Consider the following 19435-nt stretch of genomic DNA (forward strand, 5'->3'; position numbering starts at 1 on the left):
TGCCACACCAGTAATTAATTTCGATGATGAAGGCTACTTTGATAAAAACGAATCTTTCGGTTTTTTGAAATTATTAGTCAATGGTACATCCGATATCGGTACGGGTTTAAGACGATTCTACCATGTTCCGCCGGAACTTATTGATACAGTTAAACTGTATAATGAAGACGGGTTTTTAATATTGACGTTGAAAAAAAAGTTTGAGCTACCTCTCGAAGTAATTGAGGACTACTGGACCACTGACATAATCATATTATCAATCGCGACGTTACTACTTACATCCGTAACAATATTCATTAATAATAATAACAGTTTCCGCGCAACTTTCTTAGATATTTTACGAATGATATTAGGCGGGGGTATAATGACGACACTTGAAAGATTTTCTATGCGTATTGTTTTTGTAATCGCGACAGTAGTACTTTTTATTTTAAATCCAGCCTTAGGTGGTTCTCTCTCAGCTTTGATGTCTAACCCCGAACGTCAAAGTGTTGAAAATTTGCAAGACTTGCATACTTATAAATATCATGTTTACATCCACTTTGTCCAAAAACAATTTATCGACGAAGAAAATTTGTGGTTAGGTTTGGATCGTAAATATTTGCATTTTACAAATACGACTGATGTTGACTGTGACTATCGGGTATTAAATGACTCAACTGCTGCGTGTATCGCTTTTTCTTCTCGTCAAATACGTAGTGCTAAGAAATATCAAAAGCAATTATACGTATCTGATTCACTTATATTCAAAACATATTTTACTTTTTGGACCCGACGTAACTGGGCATTGAAAAATCGAGTTGATCAAATAGTAATCCGATTAACAGAAGCAGGTATCATAAATCACTGGAATAGGAAAGGATTCAGCGAACCTTTAAAAAAATTAAGAGCCAAGGAAAAACTGGAGGAGAGTTCAGAATTTTTCCAAATTCAATTAGAAAACGTATTATTCGCTATTACGTTTTTTGTATTGGGTTCAATTTTCGGAATAATTATGTTTATCACCGAAAGATATTTAAAAAGGCAAGTAATGCGTTTAGAACCGCCGGAAAAAAAATTAAAATTGCGACAAAAAATTGTCATTATCAATAAAAGAATTGTGATTCTCAATAAATACATTAAATAGTTAGGGTGCTTACAAATATTAGTCTTTGCGTGGATTTCAAATGTTGTAACGAAAAATTGTCTTTATCAATCAAAGAATAGTTATTATGATTAGATGTCGATAGTTCAGTCGTATTCGCTTATTTATAAACTGTGGTATTTTTTAATCGTTTTTCAAAACACTCAGCAATGACCGTTGCTATAATCTATAATTAGATTTAAAGTTTCTGTGTGACAATATTAAGTGATTTTAGCTCTAACGTTCATGTATATTTAGTACTTATGAATCGTTAGTAAATTTTATTAACTTACAAAGTTCGGGTTATTTGCAACCTACGATTCATTATCTATTGATGTTCTTTCAATTAGATCATGTCACAAGAACATTTTTAAAATACTTTGTGACACCTTGTTTGATATTTATTTTAGCCTGGATAAGTATTATCTAATGAGTAAACTAATAGATTAATTTATGATTATAAAATATTCCTGGGAGAAGATAATTTAGAACTCACGAGATCTTAATAACGTAACGTAAATATAATTTTTTTTGCACTCCTCGGAAGCGAAGCGGAGAGGTTGTGCTTCATAACCAACCTGTCAAGGTCACACGATTTCCACTCATTGAAGTGCATATATTTTTTTTATATTACTCTTACACATTATGAAAAACACATCAATATAAAGCTGATACACTAATAAATAATCCTGATACTTTTTTTAATTTGTTTAATATGTATTAATATAAAAAAAAGTTCATTAAAAAAAATTTATCGTGGACGTCCATTAGTCTGTGGTTCAAAAAAAACGGCGTGGTACGGATATCTCGAGAACGACTTGACGAAACTACTTAATTTTTTTTTCAAAATTTTCAGAAATAAGCAAAGAAGGTTCCTTTCGAAAATCACTACTGTAGGCCTTCTCGTTTTTTTAAAAATAAATTATTACGGTTAAAACCGGCAATCTTACATGTAAACAAACACACACTGCCGCCATTTTTCATTAGGAATGTTCTCCTTATTTATTTTTTTTTTTACTTTTATTACCGTATATTTACCATGGAAATTTCTATGGGAAAAGAGCGGGATATTCAATTTTATTCGAAATTTAACTTTTAAAAAAAAACATAACATAACCCTTGCGACATTAAAAACATTCTGGATACACTCTGGAAATATTCTGGTAACACGATGCAACCATACGGACTCCAGAGTATTTCCAGAATGGTTTTGTGCCCTTTTCTGAGAGTGAACCCAGAGTATTTCCAGAGCGGATACGGAGTAAATCCAAAGTGTTTCCAGAAAGTATCCAGAGTGGATACAAACTGACACCGTTATGCATCCACATTAAACACAAACTGATACCAAAGTGTTTTCAGAATTTTTCCAGAGTGGGATCAGAGTGGGATCAGAGTGAATACATACTCAAACCAGAGGGTATTCAGAGTAAATGAATACTGAAAGAAAAAAAAATTTACCGAAATATATTATTTTAAGAATATTTAAGAGCATTTATTGAATACGAAAATCAATTTTTTTTTGTCATTACATGAAACGTATTTTATGTTTCTGGATTATAAAAACAATTTTTTCAAGAAAACAAAAATATTTGACATTATTGTCACAATGTAATATAGCATCTACCATATGACCATCCAAACAGGCACTTGTCACTCTGTCAAATAACAGAGAAATACCCGTGACAGAATTATTTTTAAATATAGAATATAAAAACTCTGAAACACCTATCTAACCAGGAACAGGACAATCATAAGTTAGGCGCGATCTAGCGGCGAACACTGAACTACTTCCACTGCTGCTTAGCACCAGTGACTTTCTCCTCCTTCACATATATCTTCTCCCAGCAAATTTTTCTTTCAAGTCTTTCACATTAAAACCCGGGTCAAAGCAAAATTTTTTTTTTGGGATAAAAATACTTAATGAAAATAACAATTTTTAAAAAAACAATTGTTTCTTAAAAAATGTTTTTTATTGCTAAAAAGCGAATTTGCTAATTAATGACTTTTTTGTATTTATTAAAAAGTATTCATAAAAATTACTGTTATTCATAATTCCTTAAGCAATTGAGTTAGAGCTTCGGTTACAAGCTCGATTTGTTTAATGATTAATGGATAATAAAAAAGACTTGAAGTGTTGTAGTTGTGTCTTCAATAAGTTATTTTAATAACAATAGAGAAGAACAGAAAGGTAGCGACAACTCCAAGTGTACAATAATTTAAAAAATTATATAAAAGATTAAAAAAAAATTTTTTCTACAAAATCAAACGCATGGTTATTTTTAGTATTTGAAAAAAATATTGCGTGAAAATTTATTTGTTTACAACAAATTGTTTGTTTAGCAAACAAATAATAAATGAATGAAAAAAATTTTTTTTCTAATATAACAGAACATGATAAATGATTACTTAAAAAAAATAATGGTTCCTTAATATCAATATTGAGTAAAAAAAAAAATTGTTAATTAGCTAATGCGCTGTTTAGCAAAAAAAAATTTTTTTAAGAAACGATTTTTTTCTTAAAATTCCTTATTTTTATTAAGCGTTTTTTTCCCAAAAAAAAATCTTATTAAATCTAATTAGCAATGTATTTGTTTATGACAATTATTTAAACAATGCAAGTAAAAATTTTTTTCAAATTATTGTTATGTAGCTTTCAACAATAAAAAAACAAAATAATCAAAAAAATAAATTTTCTTGATTGCTTTATTTACGTTTTTTTGTTTTTCAATGGCTTAGATTGTTAATAAAATCGAAATTTTTTTATTTTTTCACCAGCTATCTTTTCTAAACCCTTTCAAGAATAGCCTTAAGAAGTAAAAAAAATTCGGGGTTTTTAGTTTGGAAATAATCAGGGTTTTTATGTAAACTTTCAACAAGTAAAAATTAACTTATTAACAAAAGCATAGTTAATTAAAAAATTGGGGTTAAAATTATTTTTCTGTAAATTATTATTGATTTATGAGTTTAGAAAGTACCCAATTTTTTTTATTCCTTAGTATTTAAATTTTATCGATTCTGGGCCCATTTTGAAAACACTCTGATTTCATCCTGTACTCATTTTGAGCCCATTTTGAAAACACTTTGATTTCATTCTGGACTCACTGTGGGCCCATTCTGAAAACACTTTGATTTCATTCTGGATTCACTTTGAGTCCATTCTGAAAACACTTTGATCTACTCTGGATCAATTCTGAAACCACTTTGGTTTCACTCTGGAAAAAGGGCACAAAACCACTCTGGAAACATACTGGATTTAGAATGTTTACATTCTGACTATGATTCCAGAGTGTTTCCAGAGTGGGTTGAAGGTCGCAAGGGAAGCGTTCGAGGCGAGCACTTTTGGATTTTCCAATTTTTTTTTAATTTTAGATTTACATTGATATTCTGAGATCTACTCAGTTTCATGTACATCTCGCGTTGAATCTGATTCTTTTTTTTAAAACGTCTTGAAAGTTTTCTCAAATCTAAATTTACGATTTGATTATTCGGCCTTTTTTAGCTTTGATCCCGTTATTTATGTATATGTATATTCAATTATCAGGATAATTGCTATCTATTCTAATAAAAAAAAAAATAATAACGGACTTAAAAAATTATACATAGAATCATTGTGGACTTGCAATACTTCGGAAAAGCTTTTACGTTAATAGGAAGGAATAATATAGCCGGTAATACCTGCTACTTATGCAAAGTATCCTGAAATCGATATTAACAAACTGATGATTATCACCAACGCCATGCGAAAGCTGTAGATTAAATTTGTTAATATGACTGTGACCTATATCTGACGTGGCTTTTTACTGCTAATGAGTGGGTACGCGTGTCTTTTTTGCGTTGAACGTGATCAGTCCCAAGTCACAAATGTTGAGTTGAACAAAATAGAATAGTTGTGATGAAGGAGCAGTCAATTACTCTATCTTACTTCAACACTACTATCGTCGTGTTTTTACTGCAACTGGGAATTTTTTTTATTTTTCAAACGCTTATTTCACTTTTGCGACGAGAATAAAAAATTTTTTATCGCGATTATCATGAGACAACTGAATTATAGTTTCAAAACTTGAAATTAAGTGTACATTATGAATTTCTTATCCGATTATTAAAAAATCATGATAACGATGTGGATAAGAATCATAAACTGGTGGTTATTGTTCACCTATTCCTTTAGGGAAATTGAGGGATTGATTCCATTATTTAACTCGGAAAATCCCATTGATTCTTACAAATATCAACAAATGGTAAGTAAATGTTATTTAATACATACTTTTAAAACATTTTCGAGTTATTACAACTAATGACTTCTTGTTCACAGAGAGAAATTATAAAATTGTGCTTTTCGAATCGTTCGAATCCTCTAGTGCTTACTGATAACTTAATAAGCATAATAGACCAAGATGCTCGGAAGTCAATCACGTCAACCATTATTGTTATAAATAATAAATTTAAAGCGAAGAATATTCAAACATTCAACCCATCGAGGCCCACATATATTTTGTCGACTGATTCTAATGAACAACTTGACACTTTTCTTCGGGAGTTTGAATCCATGGTAACCTGGAGTATCGAGTCGTTGTTTTTCGTTGTTGACTTCACTGATAACAATTGTTGCATCAATGCTTCGAAAGTGCTACAGATTTTATGGAAAAAAGAATTGCTTTCATCTTTGTTTGTCTGCAGCGAACCTCACAGTGACAAAATATGGCTGTATGCTTTCAACCCTTACGCACCTCATGCTCCTCACCCCTGGGAAGAAGTGAAGACTGTTGACAAACCTGATAGTCGATGGACTCTTTACAAACGGCCTTACATAAATGGTACTTATTTAAAATAACATTCATCATTTATAGAAAATTAATATAAGTTATATTTTTCTCACAGATATCAGCTTCTGTCAAAATCTCACATTTGACAAAACCAAAATCTTGGATGGCTATCCACTGAAAACAATTGGACGTCCCGCATATAAAAAAAATTGGACAAGCGATGAAGTTTATGGTAAAGAAGTTTTAAAAACTGAATTTCCGTATTTTCATGGTACGTTTTTTTCAACATTATTCTCAGAAATGAATGCCACACCAGTAATTAATTTCGATGATGAAGGCTACTTTGATAAAAACGAATCTTTCGGTTTTTTGAAATTATTAGTCAATGGTACATCCGATATCGGTACGGGTTTAAGACGATTCTACCATGTTCCGCCGGAACTTATTGATACAGTTAAACTATATAATGAAGACGGGTTTTTGATATTGACGTTGAAAAAAAAGTTTGAGCTACCTCTCGAAGTAATTGAGGACTACTGGACCACTGACATAATCATATTATCAATCGCGACGTTACTACTTACATCCGTAACAATATTCATTAATAATAATAACAGTTTCCGCGCAACTTTCTTAGATATTTTACGAATGATATTAGGCGCGGGTATAATGACGACACTTGAAAGATTTTCTATGCGTATTGTTTTTGTAATCGCGACAGTAGTACTTTTTATTTTAAATCCAGCCTTAGGTGGTTCTCTCTCAGCTTTGATGTCTAACCCCGAACGTCAAAGTGTTGAAAATTTGCAAGACTTGCATACTTATAAATATCATGTTTACATCCACTTTGTCCAAAAACAATTTATCGACGAAGAAAATTTGTGGTTAGGTTTGGATCGTAAATATTTGCATTTTACAAATACGACTGATGTTGACTGTGACTATCGGGTATTAAATGACTCAACTGCTGCGTGCATCGCTTTTTCTACTCGTCAAATACGTGGTGCTAAGAAATATCAAAAGCAATTACACGTATCTGATTCACTTATATTTAAAACATATTTTACTTTTTGGACCCGACGTAACTGGGCATTGAAAAATCGAGTTGATCAAATAGTACTCCGATTAACAGAAGCAGGTATCATAAATCACTGGAATAGTAAAGGATTTAGCGAACCTTTAAAAAAATTAAGAGCCAAGGAAAAACTGGAGGAGAGTTCAGAATATTTCCAGATTCAATTAGAAAACGTATTATTCGCTATTATCTTTTTTATATTGGGTTCAATTTTCGGAATAATTATGTTTATCACCGAAATATATTTAAAAAGACAAGTAATGCGTTTAGAACCGCCGGAAAGAAAATTAAAATTGCGACAAAAAATTGTCATTATCAATAAAAGAATTGTGATTCTCAATAAATACATTAAATAGTCAGGATGCTCACAAATATTAGTCTTTGTGTGGTTTTCAAATGTTGCAACAAAAAATTTTCTTTATCAATCAAAGAATATTTATAATGATTCGACGTCGATAATTCAATCGTATCCGCTTTTTTGAAGTGTGTTATTTTTAAATCTTTTTTGAAAACACTCACTAATGACCGTTGCTATTATCTATAATCATATTTAAAGTTTCTGTGTGACAATATTGAGGAATTTTAGCAATAATGTTCTTTATTTATATATTTAGTACTCATAAATCGTTATTAAATTTTATCAACTTACAAAGTTCGGGTTATTTGCAACCTACGATTCATTATCTATTGATGTTCTTTCAATTAGATCATGTCACAAGAACATTTTTAAAATACTTTGTGACACCTTGTTTGACATTTATTTTAGCCTGAATAAATGTTATCTAATGAATAAATTAATTTATTAATAAAAAATATTCCTGGGAAAAAATAATTCAGAACTCACGAGATCTTAATAAAGTGACGGAAATCTAATTTTTTTTTCAAATTTTAGATTTACATTAATATCCTGAGATCTACTTAGTTTCATGTACATCTCGTTGAATTTGATTCTTTTTTTTAAGAGGTCTTGAAAGTTTTCTCAAATCCAAATTTACAATTTGATTATTCGGCCTTTTTTAGCTTTGATCCCTTAGTATATATATATATATATATATATATATATATATATATATATATATATATATATATATATATATATATATACAATTGGGCGGATAATTGCTATTTATTCTAATAATAAAAATAATAATAACGGACTTAACAAATTATGCATGGAATCATTGTGGACTTGTATTACTTCAAAAAGCTTTTACGTTAACAGTAAGGAATAATATAGCCGGTAAAATCTGATACATGTGCAAAGTGTCCTGATATCAATATTGACAAACTGATGATTATCACCAACGCCATGCAAAAGCTGTAGACTAAATTTCTCTATATGACTGTGACCTATATCTGACGTGGCTTTTTACTGTACATTAGTGGGTACGCGTGTCTTTTTGTGTCGAATGTGATCAGTCGCAAATGCTGAGTTGAGCAAAATTGAATAGTTGCGATGAAGGAGCAGTCAATTACTCGATCTTACTTCGTCCTGTTTTTACTGCAACTGGGAATTTTTTTGGTTATTTAAACGCTTCTTTCACTTTTGCGACGACAATAAAAAATTTTTTATCGCGATTATCATGAAACAACTGAATTATAGTTTCAAAAATTGAAATTAAGTCTATATTATGAATTTATTTTTCAATTATTAAAAAATCATGACAACGATGTGGATAAGAATCATAAACTGGTGGTTATTGTTCACCTATTCCTTTAAGGAAATTGAGGGATTGATTCCATTATTTAACTCGGAAAATCCCATTAATTCCTACAAATATCAACAAATGGTAAGTAAATGTTATTTAATTCATACTTTTAAATACATTATCGAGTTATTACAACAAATGACTTCTTGTTCACAGAGAGAAATTATAAAATTGTACTTTTCAAATCGTTCGAATCCTCTAGTGCTTACTGATAACTTAATAAGTATAATAGACCAAGATACTCGGAAATCAATCGCGTCACCCATTAACGTTATAAATGATAAATTTAAAGCGAAGAATATTCAAATATTCAACCCATCGAGGCCTACATACATTTTGTCGACTAATTCTAATGAACAACTTGACACTTTTCTTCGGGAGTTTGAATCCATGGTAACGTGGAGTATCGAGTCGTTGTTTTTCATTGTTGACTTCACTGACAACAATTATTGCATCAATGCTTCGAAAGTGCTACAAATTTTATGGAAAAAAGAATTGCTTTCATCCTTATTTGTCTGCAGCGAACCTGACAGTGACAAAATATGGCTGTATACTTTCAACTCTTACGCACCTCATGCTCCTCACCCATGGGAAGAAGTAAAAACTGTTGAAAAACCCGATAGCCGATGGACTCTTTACAAACGACCTTACATAAATGGTACTTATTTAAAATAACATACGTCATTTATAGAAAATGAGTAACAGTATTTATTTTTCCACAGATATCAGCTTTTGTCAAAATCTCACATTTGACAAAACTAAAATCTTGGATGGCTATCCACTGAAAACTACTGGACATCCTATATTTAAAAAAAATTGGACTCGAAATGAAGTTTATGGTAAAGAAGTTGTAAAAACTGAATTTTCGTATTTTCCTGGTATGTTTTTTTCAACATTATGCGAAAAAATGAATGTCACGCTAGTAATTAATTTCGATGATGAAGGCTACTTCCATAAAAACGAAACTTTCGGTTTCTTAAAATTGTTAGTTAATGGTACATCTGATATAGGTATGGGTTTAAGACACTTCGCTGAAGTTCCAGCAGAACTTATTGATACAGTTAAACTATATAATGAAAACGGGTTTTTGATATTGACGTTGAAAAAAAGGTTTGAGCTTCCTCTCGAAATAATTGAGGACTACTGGACCACTGACATAATCGTATTATCAATAGCAACGTTACTAATTACATCCGTAACAATATTTATCAATAATAATAACAGTTCCCGCGCAACTTTCTTAGATATTTTACGAATGATATTAGGCGGGGGTATAATGACGACACTTGAAAGATTTTCGATGCGTATTGTTTTTGTAATCGCGACAGTAGTACTTTTTATTTTAAATCCAGCCTTAGGTGGTTCTCTCTCAGCTTTGATGTCTAACCCCGAACGTCTAAGTGTAGAAAGTTTGCAAGACTTGCATACTTATAAATATCATGTTTACATCCACTTTATCCAAAAAAAATTTATTGACGAAACAAATCTGTGGTTAGGTTTGGATCGTAAATATTTGCATTTTACAAATACGACTGATGTTAACTGTGACTATCGGGTATTAAATGACTCAACTGCTGCGTGCATCGCTTTTTCTACTCGTCAAATACGTGCTGCTAAGAAATATCAGAAGCAATTACATGTCTCGGACTCATTTATTCTCAAATCGTATTTTACTTTTTGGACCCGACGTAACTGGGCATTGAAAAATCGAGTCGATCAAATAGTACTACGATTAACCGAAGCTGGTATCATAAAACACTGGAATAGTAAAGGAATTTACGAACCTTTAAAAAAATTAAGAGCCAAGGAAAAACTGGAGGAGAGTTCAGAATATTTCCAGATTCAATTAGAAAACGTATTATTCGCTATTATCTTTTTTATATTGGGTTCAATTTTCGGGATAATTATGTTCATCGCCGAAATATATTTAAAAAGACAAGTATTGCGTTTAGAACCGCCGGAAAGAAAATTAAAATTACGACAAAAAATTGTCATTATCAATAAAAGAATCGTGATTCTCAATAAATACATTAAATAGTCAGGGTGCTCACAAATACTAGTCTTTGTGTGGTTTTAAATGTTGCAACAAAAAATTGTCTCTATCTATCAAAGATTAGTTATTATGATTCGACGTCGATAATTCAGTCATATCCGTTTTTTCGAAATGTGTTATTTTTAAATCCTTTTTGAAAACACTCGCTAAGGACCGTTGCTATAATCTATAATTATATTTATAGTTTTTGTGTGACAATATTAAGCAATTTTAGCAATAATGTCCTTCCTTTATATTTAATATTGATGAATCATTATTAAATCATATCAACTTAATACACGGAGAGAAATCCATGGTAACAATTATAATATATTATGGGAATGGTTACCATAATGCATAATAATCGGTTTTTTTGAAATGTTGATTATAGGAACGGCACCCATATATATTATAGTTATCAATACTATAATATTATCGTAATCGTTACCATATATGGTAATCATTACCATGATTCTTTCACATGCGATGTAGGAACAGTTACCATAATGATGGGAATTGTTCCCATACTTATAGAAACTTTTCCCAGAAAGTATGGGCCTATATCCCATAATTCTAAGTAATCATTACCATAAGGGTATGGGATGATATTTCATAAACGTACTAGGAACGGTTACCATTAATTTCTCTCCGTGTAGGTTAGTATTAATTACAACCTAAGCTTCATTATCAATTGCTGTTCTTGTAATTAAATTATGTCACAAGAAGATTTTGAACTACTTTTTGATATCTTGTTTGATATTTATCTTAGCCTGAATAAGTATTATCTAGTGAATAAATTAATAGATTAATTTATTATTATAAAATATTCCTGGGAGAAATTAATTTAGAACTCACGAGATCTTAATAAAGTAACAGAAATCTAATTTTTTTCTCAAATTTTAGATTTACATTGATGTCCTGAGATTTACTTAATTTCATGTCAATCTCTTTAAATCTGATTTTTTTTCTTCACGAGGCCCCGAAAGTTCTCTAAAATTCAAATTTACAGTTCGATTATTCGGCCTTTTTTAGCTTTGATCTCTTTATATATATATATAAGGGCGGGGGAGAAATGGGGCTCTGGGGTCAAAAGGGGCTCACCTTTTTTCCTATGAGGCTCATTTTGCCCCACTCTTCCTTATAGATATAACAGAATACCGAATGTATATTTTCGTAGATCTAAACTACTTTTTCTCGGGTTAAAAATACTGTTATGTATTGAAGTGTATAACGAATTGCGAAAAAATTTTTGTATCACCGATTGTCGTTTGTAAAAATAAAAAAATGTACACCACAAATTGTGAATTAAAAAATAAAATAGTGTAAAAAAGCAAATGCGTTAATGACTCTGTATAAAAGTAGAGTAGACAGTTCTCCAGAATTCTTTGTATCAATGTGGTCAGCTGGTCAATTAGTGATCAGTCAGATACCTCAGATTCTCCGGAATCGCAGTGAGCACTTAGTAATTACCGTTCGAAAGAAGTTTACCGTCTATACACATGCGATGAAGGACCAAAAAGGAGGACCAACTAAAGAAAAAAAAGGTGATGGAAAGATATCGAGAACGAAATCGTTTCTTCAATGTCCATCTTTCGCGTGATCTCCACTTCTCATCAGTTATCTACATTAAGCATCACATTTTAATCATTCCGTATTTTTTAATTTAAAATAAAATTAATACCGCAAAATAAATTATTTTCCGGTCTTTCCAATTGGTATTTCACAAGAAAATTTATAAAATAAAAATAATAATGACAAAAACCACACATTTCTAAATATGGTTCGCGCTCTTGATGTCGAGACGAAATAAAATGCGAAATTGTTTGTATAAATTTTTTTTTACATTACAGACATATCAGCAGCGAAACCTTCAGCTCTTGTATGTACCGAGACTTTCTTTGCCATCTGATGACTCACTGTCCAATAATTCTGTACATACATATATATATATATATAATACTCTATTTTCAAAGTATCAAAGCCGTCGTGATGTTTCTCTCGTAAGCTGTGTACTCAAACTTTTCCCTCTATATATATTTATATATATATAGAAACCACCAATCACAATCCGCTACACTATTTACTTACTGACTATTGCCCCTTAAATGAGAGTAACGGTGAAAAAAAAAAGAGAAAAATAATAACACCCATCAAACTCGTTGGTTATAATCCGTGAACAATAACGATAACCAGCGAATGTTACAAGCAATACATTAAAATACATTGCGCTGTCAAGTATACAGTGTACCCGGGTACACTGTATAGCACAAAGTGCTAGCTGTTTTATTATAAATGTATGTATGTATTTAAAATCCTTTCACGCCACAGGATTTCAGGGTCATAAGCTCTCTTTTAATCTGCACCCACTCATTTCGTTGTTAAACAGACTGATGTCATCAACAATTCTGATGCTCTGACAGCTAAGCTTACTCTTGAATGACAATATACATTTAATGCATCAGTACCTCATTTATTCATATGTTCCTATACTAGAGCGTGTCATTTGCAAAATTTTTTCCATGCTCGCTATTCAAAATCAGTTGGTATTACACTCGAATAATTTGGCGGTTATTAATTTGAATTTCTAAAGTTTGCTCAGAATTTTTTTATATCAGCCGGAGAACATTTATACAAAATTAACTTTGTACTTTTTAATGAAAATTACAAATAATTATTCCGAAATTTTAAATGGAAAAAACTACACAGGAATGTTTGATTTTATGTGTATGAATTGAAAACGAAAATTTTCTTGGGGCAAAAAAAAATATTTTTACGCCAAAGATATTTTCTAGCCTTTAGAAAGTTTCTGTTTTCATTTCATACACGAAAAAAAATTTTGTTTAAAAATTACCGTTAAATTCACTGTAATCGTGGGACGAATGGCACGACCTAATCATTTGTCAGTAAGTGAGATAATTTTTAACTTTTTTTCAACAAATTTTACCGGAGTCTATATACTGTAAATTTTATTCAGTTTTCGGTAAATTTTATGAAGTCTAAACGCAAAATAAATAAATTTTTCCGTAATTTTTAATTTGAAAATGGTAATAAATAAAAGCGCCGCATTATGTCCCACGATTACAGTGAATTTAACGGTAATTTTTAACGAAAATTTCTTTCCGTGTAATGAAAATTTTTTCTTGCGTCAAGAAATCCTTTTTTTCTGTGTAGAAAATTTTGAGTGAAATTTAAAAATTTTTAAATTGAGGGCTGACTAAAATTTCAACGATGAGCATAAGATGCCACGATTTGATAACTTCATGTATTAAATTTACATTATACACAAAAAATTTTAATTATTTGGATTTATTCTATGAATGCTTTGAAAATGATATCATTTTTTAAAATAATTATTTATAATCTAGTATAATTTATTATGTGAAAAAAAAAAATTGAAACGTGTTTGGTTTCGAACCGGAGACATCGCTTCCAAGTGCGTCCTCAAGTGGTTGTCGCGACGCGTTCACGTTAAAAAGCATCAAATAATGCAGAGTGACAGCTACGATTGCAGGCTCATTGAAAATTATCCATTCCCTGTATCCTCATCTGTCACTTTACTCATACACTTACACACATCATCTCTATCTATCACCCATCCTTTAAATAAATTAATTTCCCCTTTATGTCCGTTAATTATAAAATTAAAAATGTCAAAAATTATTTTTTTTTTCATTTCTCTCATGCAAATTCGTACTCGCTTATCACAACATTTCTTATTGTTGATTAAAATAAAAAAAATAATTTAAATAATTCAGTAGCCGTCAATTAAAAAATAATAAAACAACAAAAATATTATTTCATCATGATTAATTACATATACATAAATTATGAGTTACACACTTTCTCAAGTAATTAAAAAAAATTATCTACAGTTTCAAGGTAACCAAGTGTAATAAATTATGTACATATTGAGTATGCAAAACATTTATATTTTTTTATTTTTTAAAATAAACTTTAAGGTTTATAAAAATTTTATTCATAAAATTAATAACATGATGAATGTATTCATGTAATTTATATATTTAATTAATTTACTTTTCAATTTAAAACGACCGTCAATTCATAATTTTTATAAGTAAAAAAAAAAAAAAAAACGAAGGCTCTGATAAGCTTTAAAATTTTGTTTGAATAAAAATTTGAATTTTCAGATTAATAATTTTGATTTTTTTAAATTTTTATTGCTTTCATAGAATCAGATAAATCTAAATAATAAAAAAAATTAGATCTACAAAAATTCAAATTATTTTTCCGCGGGTAATTTTTTTTTCCGACATTATCAACCCTCATACGAAAAAAAACTAAACGTAAGGGATTTTAGCAGTCAAGCGAACCTGCTCGTTAAAAATGTTATGCCACTGATCGCAATTTGTTGAAGTCGCTGCTGTAAGCATACATACACATATATAATATATGTATATATAAACACAGCATTAAATTCCCAGAAAGGATCAAAAGATTCCTCAACCCCACTAGTTTTCTTGTCTTCCTTATTCACATTTATTTATATATTTTTTTAACAACCACCATGTCACCTCCTCCCTTACAAATTTCTCTACTCTTTCTCTTATTTAATTCTTCCTTTCTCTCAATTCCTTCCATTAGCGTATGCCATTTGCTGACATTTAGTTTCTCTACCAATCTCTCAACTCCCCTTAGCTATCCCCTTTCTCGTCTTTTCTCTCTCACGTAACCGTATAACGACTCAGAATCGAACAAACCGAAGACATAAATTCGTTACAACGATTGCCGCTCAGACTAAACAAGTTTTACGATTTTTTTAACTGTCAATTTAAACCAAAAGTTTTTATGTCTATGGATATTTTTTTTTTTTACCATTTCTACCGGCAAAATTAATTATTTTTCACGCTACCAGTTCATTATATTACTCGTAAGTTATTAAACTGTAAAAAATCCGGATTTAATTTCAATCCGAATTCACTCCGCATTCACTCCGCCATTCGGAGTTCCGGAGTTTTAAAAAAAATTACTCCGCATGCGGAGTGGAATGGGAGTTTCTTTTTAGCGGAGTGATTTCGGAGTGACGCGGATTTTATTTCACTTCCAATTCACCCCGATCCGGATTTTTAACATTTAATAGTATATTACACACCTGGGAAAGTAAAGTAAGAAATGTCTCAGATCACATGTAATTGTTGGCCGAGGCGAAGCCGAGGTCAACAAACATGTGGTCTGAGGCTTTCTTATTTACTTCCCGAGGAGTGTATACTATTTTTCTCCTCGACGGAGGCGGAAAGCGGCAACTTCGTTTTGCACAGCGGGACGAAAGTTGACGCTTTCCGCCCGGAGGTGAGAAAATGAATTTATATTAAACTGTTAAACAATGTGTGTGTGTGCGGGTGTGTGTCCGAATATGTGTGCGTGTGTGTGTGCGTATTAGTTGATCACACGAGTTTTTACTTCGATTTTATTTAGTGGAATTATTTTTTATTAATAATATTTTCAAAACTCTTCTCCGGAGCAAATTTCACTCCGAGGGGAGTGAATAATTAAAAATTCATTCACTCCGGATGTAATCCGCATTCACTCCGCGAATTTTTTACACTGTAGCAAAATAATGGCCGTGATTAATAAAATTTAACTTACCTGTTTCAAATCCAAAATAATTGTCACGAATTCGTATCGATTGTCGTTAGCAAGAGTCGGACTTTGCCACCATTTTGTCGGATCCGGATTCAAGACGTTCGTGATGTTGTGCCGCTTATTTTGATCAGGACTCCGTGAATCGCAGACAGCGCACCTTGAAGAATCCGAGGGTTTGCAAAATGTCTCAGGTCCGTCTTCTCCACAAGTCGCGTTTGCGTAAATTTCGGCTTTCGTGGCGACGTTGAAGGTCGATGGGAACAAGCCTCCGTTCTTAAGATTTCTACTCATTCCAAATTCTGTGTAACCTTTAATTATAATAATTAAATGTTTATTTTAAAACCTAATACTTTTATTGTCAATAAATTTGTTTGTTTATCTAAATATTTTACTGAATATCAGATAATTCGTTTATTTTATTTTATTTAATTACTTTATTTATTGCAAATAAGTATCGATGATTTGATAAAATTATACCCAAATTATATTCAATGGAATAAATCAAGCGCACCAGGGATCCTTATACACTATCTTCATTAAATAATAGTCCATGTAAGATTTTATACAGAGAAAGCATAAAATAAAATATATAAAAAAAAAAAAATTACTAAGGATATTTGATGTTTCTCAATAATTTATTATTACCTATGGAATGTAAGGAATAATGATGATAAAAAATTTTTAAGCCTTTCAGTAATTTCTTAATTAGCGTAAGTAAAAAATTATTTATTTTATTATTAAAGTAAATGGTGTAATTATTTTTATTTGCTGATACATATTTTTTGCCGTAATTTATTTAAAGAATTTTTCTACAATTTTATATGAAATTCCGCGTCTACAAGTCATCACACACCGATACATTACTTGTTTTAAAATTTATATGCCGGTTTAAACCTAGAGGAAATTAATTTTAGAACTCGTTCGCCACCTGCTTGTACGCACGTGCTGACGATCGTGAGCGAGGATTCTACACGAGGTTAATCACTTCTGAGATTTCTAGTTTTGTCTTTGACAATTTCCTCGTAATAAATTTTTTATTGTAAATTTTTTTCTTATCTGTTACATAATGAGTGACGTAAAACATTAGCGATGAAAATAAATATATAAATACATTATTTAAGTCAAAATAAATTGACGGCTGGCATAAATTATCCGGTTGATAAAAATGTAAAAGAGTTTTGACTTAACGATTGATTTCAATGACGGAATTTAAAAATCAAAGGATTTGATTTTTGGGTGCGTGTGTGCGAGTGTGAGTGTGCGTTTTATCTTAAAAGCAAATGAGACAAGTGCACAAAAACATGATAAATTAAACCGACATTAAACTAATGAGATATTTGTTCTGTTCCCTTGATCTACTGATGAAGATCGGTCGCGGTCGCATGTTTTCCTATTTCAAGATCAACCATCTGGTTGTCGCGTTCGCATACTCGCCAAATTTCCCGATGGCTTTATTCCATCATTCCGTTCTTAATCAGTCAACAAAAGTAACTAAATATATGTAGACAAAGTCGGGTTTTAAAAAAATAAATAAAAATGAGAATAAAAAATGAAATGGGAAAAGAGAAAAAATAAAGTGTTGTGTCTAGAAAATTAAAACCCCAAAAGAATCAGTGGTGTAGCACGAGACGTTGGGTTAAAACGAACATAGTGGGTACTCGTGTGTCGCTACCAGTGACTGATGACGACAGAAATAACCCAGCCGTCGTTTTACTTTGAGAGTCTACTCTCATACTCAACTTTACTCGAGTAGGAAACCAACAAGACGACATATAGTGGATGAGACATCGTAGTTTTATGTGCACGTGCGTGCGTCATGCTGGATTATTCGTGCAAAAAATTAATTAACCATTGGCAGAAGTTTACACGAAAAAATTACCCAGTGTTAGTTTTTATTTCTACTATTAATATAAAATTTATGTATTGAGTAATATTTTCATGTTTCAGTTTTAGAATTTAAGAAATAATTTCCAGAAGGTCGAAAAATTATCCGAAATGTCACTGATACTCTTGAAATTTTTTAGATACTTTTAGAATTTCATCAAAATTTATAATGATGACAAGTTCAAAAATTTGAAAATATTTCAAATAATTCTGCAAAAATTTGAACCGTTTTAAAATTTCCAAAATTTTGAGATCATTATGACACGTCATTTCTAAACTCCATTATTTCATAATATTTTCTATAAAATATAAAATCGCTGTCTACCACAATAAAGATCTCAATTAAAGAGACGGGCGCACTTATATCCAATTAAATTAAAATATATCATCAAACCAAACTCACAATATGAAAATGACCCAGACTTCATTTGTTGGGGCACGTAGTATTATTAACTCGTTGCCATACACGTGCATGTGTGAGAAAAGCCGTAAGAGAAGGCCACCTGGCGGAAGTTCAATAAATCAAATATCCAAAACAACTCAGTATTAATCCTTTCCAAATAATTTTAAGGAGGGTTAGACTTCTAATAATAGATTTGTATTAAGCCCTCATTTGAATTTACAAGCAACTGAAGTTTAATACGCGTTAAGTCCAACCGCGGACTTAAAATAGTCACAATAAGTGGTAAGAACAATGAACCGATAGTCTAAGTAGCATACGAGCGTGTGTATGGGCCTCACACGACGTGTGGATCCGCCTTGGAGCACTCGGCCTTATAAGGGGCCAAGTCTGCACTCTGCACGAGTGCACATATGTATATACATATATATGTATATACATCCACCTACCACCGGCACTCGTATTCTCTGTGTAAAAGCAACTCCGTGGTCATATCGTTCACATGATCGCGAACGCTGTTACGGAACGCCTTTTAAATTCCGATGTAAACACCAAATATATATTTTTTTATTTTCGATCTTTAATGCGTCTATTTTTATTTTATTTCTAATTCGAAGATAATTTTTTTGTTTTTCTCCGACGAGCCAGTACGAGATTTAAATTTAAAAACCACCAGCAGCAAAGTGTTCTCGTTATGTCTGGGCTCTTGATTCTCAAAGTTTACTCTCCCATTCTAAATCACTTCTCACGATCCATCGACCACTTATGTGTCCTTAATGGTCTTAGTAGCGTTTACAAAACTTCCTGTTGTGTTAAATTCTCTCATGGCATGTCCAATCTCTCACTCG

General features: G+C 31.2%; 3 protein-coding genes across 3 annotated transcripts in view; 2 read left to right on the forward strand and 1 right to left on the reverse strand.

Moving 5' to 3' along the window:
* LOC130667411 (laminin subunit alpha-1) overlaps positions 1–19435 on the reverse strand; it is a 113196-nt gene that overhangs the window by 78883 nt on the left and 14878 nt on the right. The window contains exon 2 of the mRNA XM_057468960.1: positions 16307–16611. Within this exon, the coding sequence (XP_057324943.1) occupies positions 16307–16611 (305 nt within the window). The remainder of the gene's footprint in view (positions 1–16306; positions 16612–19435) is intronic.
* LOC130667413 (uncharacterized) lies at positions 4528–7390 on the forward strand. Its single transcript, XM_057468962.1, has 3 exons — positions 4528–5361; positions 5436–5937; positions 6002–7390. The coding sequence occupies exons 1-3, from the start codon at positions 5233–5235 to the stop codon at positions 7315–7317; spliced, it is 1947 nt and encodes a 648-aa protein (XP_057324945.1). The 5' UTR covers positions 4528–5232; the 3' UTR covers positions 7318–7390.
* Positions 8083–12136, forward strand: LOC130667412 (uncharacterized). Its single transcript, XM_057468961.1, has 3 exons — positions 8083–8751; positions 8827–9328; positions 9393–12136. Exons 1-3 carry the CDS (start codon positions 8623–8625, stop codon positions 10706–10708), a joined length of 1947 nt encoding a protein of 648 aa, XP_057324944.1. The 5' UTR covers positions 8083–8622; the 3' UTR covers positions 10709–12136.

Source organism: Microplitis mediator, chromosome 5 (genome assembly GCF_029852145.1).
Source record: "Microplitis mediator isolate UGA2020A chromosome 5, iyMicMedi2.1, whole genome shotgun sequence".
Taxonomy (NCBI): domain Eukaryota; kingdom Metazoa; phylum Arthropoda; class Insecta; order Hymenoptera; family Braconidae; genus Microplitis; species Microplitis mediator.

Bases quoted from the DNA above. Each gene is read 5' to 3' on its own strand.
- LOC130667413 (XM_057468962.1), top strand. From the start codon at position 5,233: ATGATAACGATGTGGATAAGAATCATAAACTGGTGGTTATTGTTCACC. The intron at 5,362-5,435 runs GTAAGTAAATGT...TCTTGTTCACAG, and splicing joins CTTACAAATATCAACAAATG to AGAGAAATTATAAAATTGTG. The intron at 5,938-6,001 runs GTACTTATTTAA...TTTTTCTCACAG, and splicing joins CAAACGGCCTTACATAAATG to ATATCAGCTTCTGTCAAAAT.
- LOC130667412 (XM_057468961.1), top strand. From the start codon at position 8,623: ATGACAACGATGTGGATAAGAATCATAAACTGGTGGTTATTGTTCACC. The intron at 8,752-8,826 runs GTAAGTAAATGT...TCTTGTTCACAG, and splicing joins CCTACAAATATCAACAAATG to AGAGAAATTATAAAATTGTA. The intron at 9,329-9,392 runs GTACTTATTTAA...ATTTTTCCACAG, and splicing joins CAAACGACCTTACATAAATG to ATATCAGCTTTTGTCAAAAT.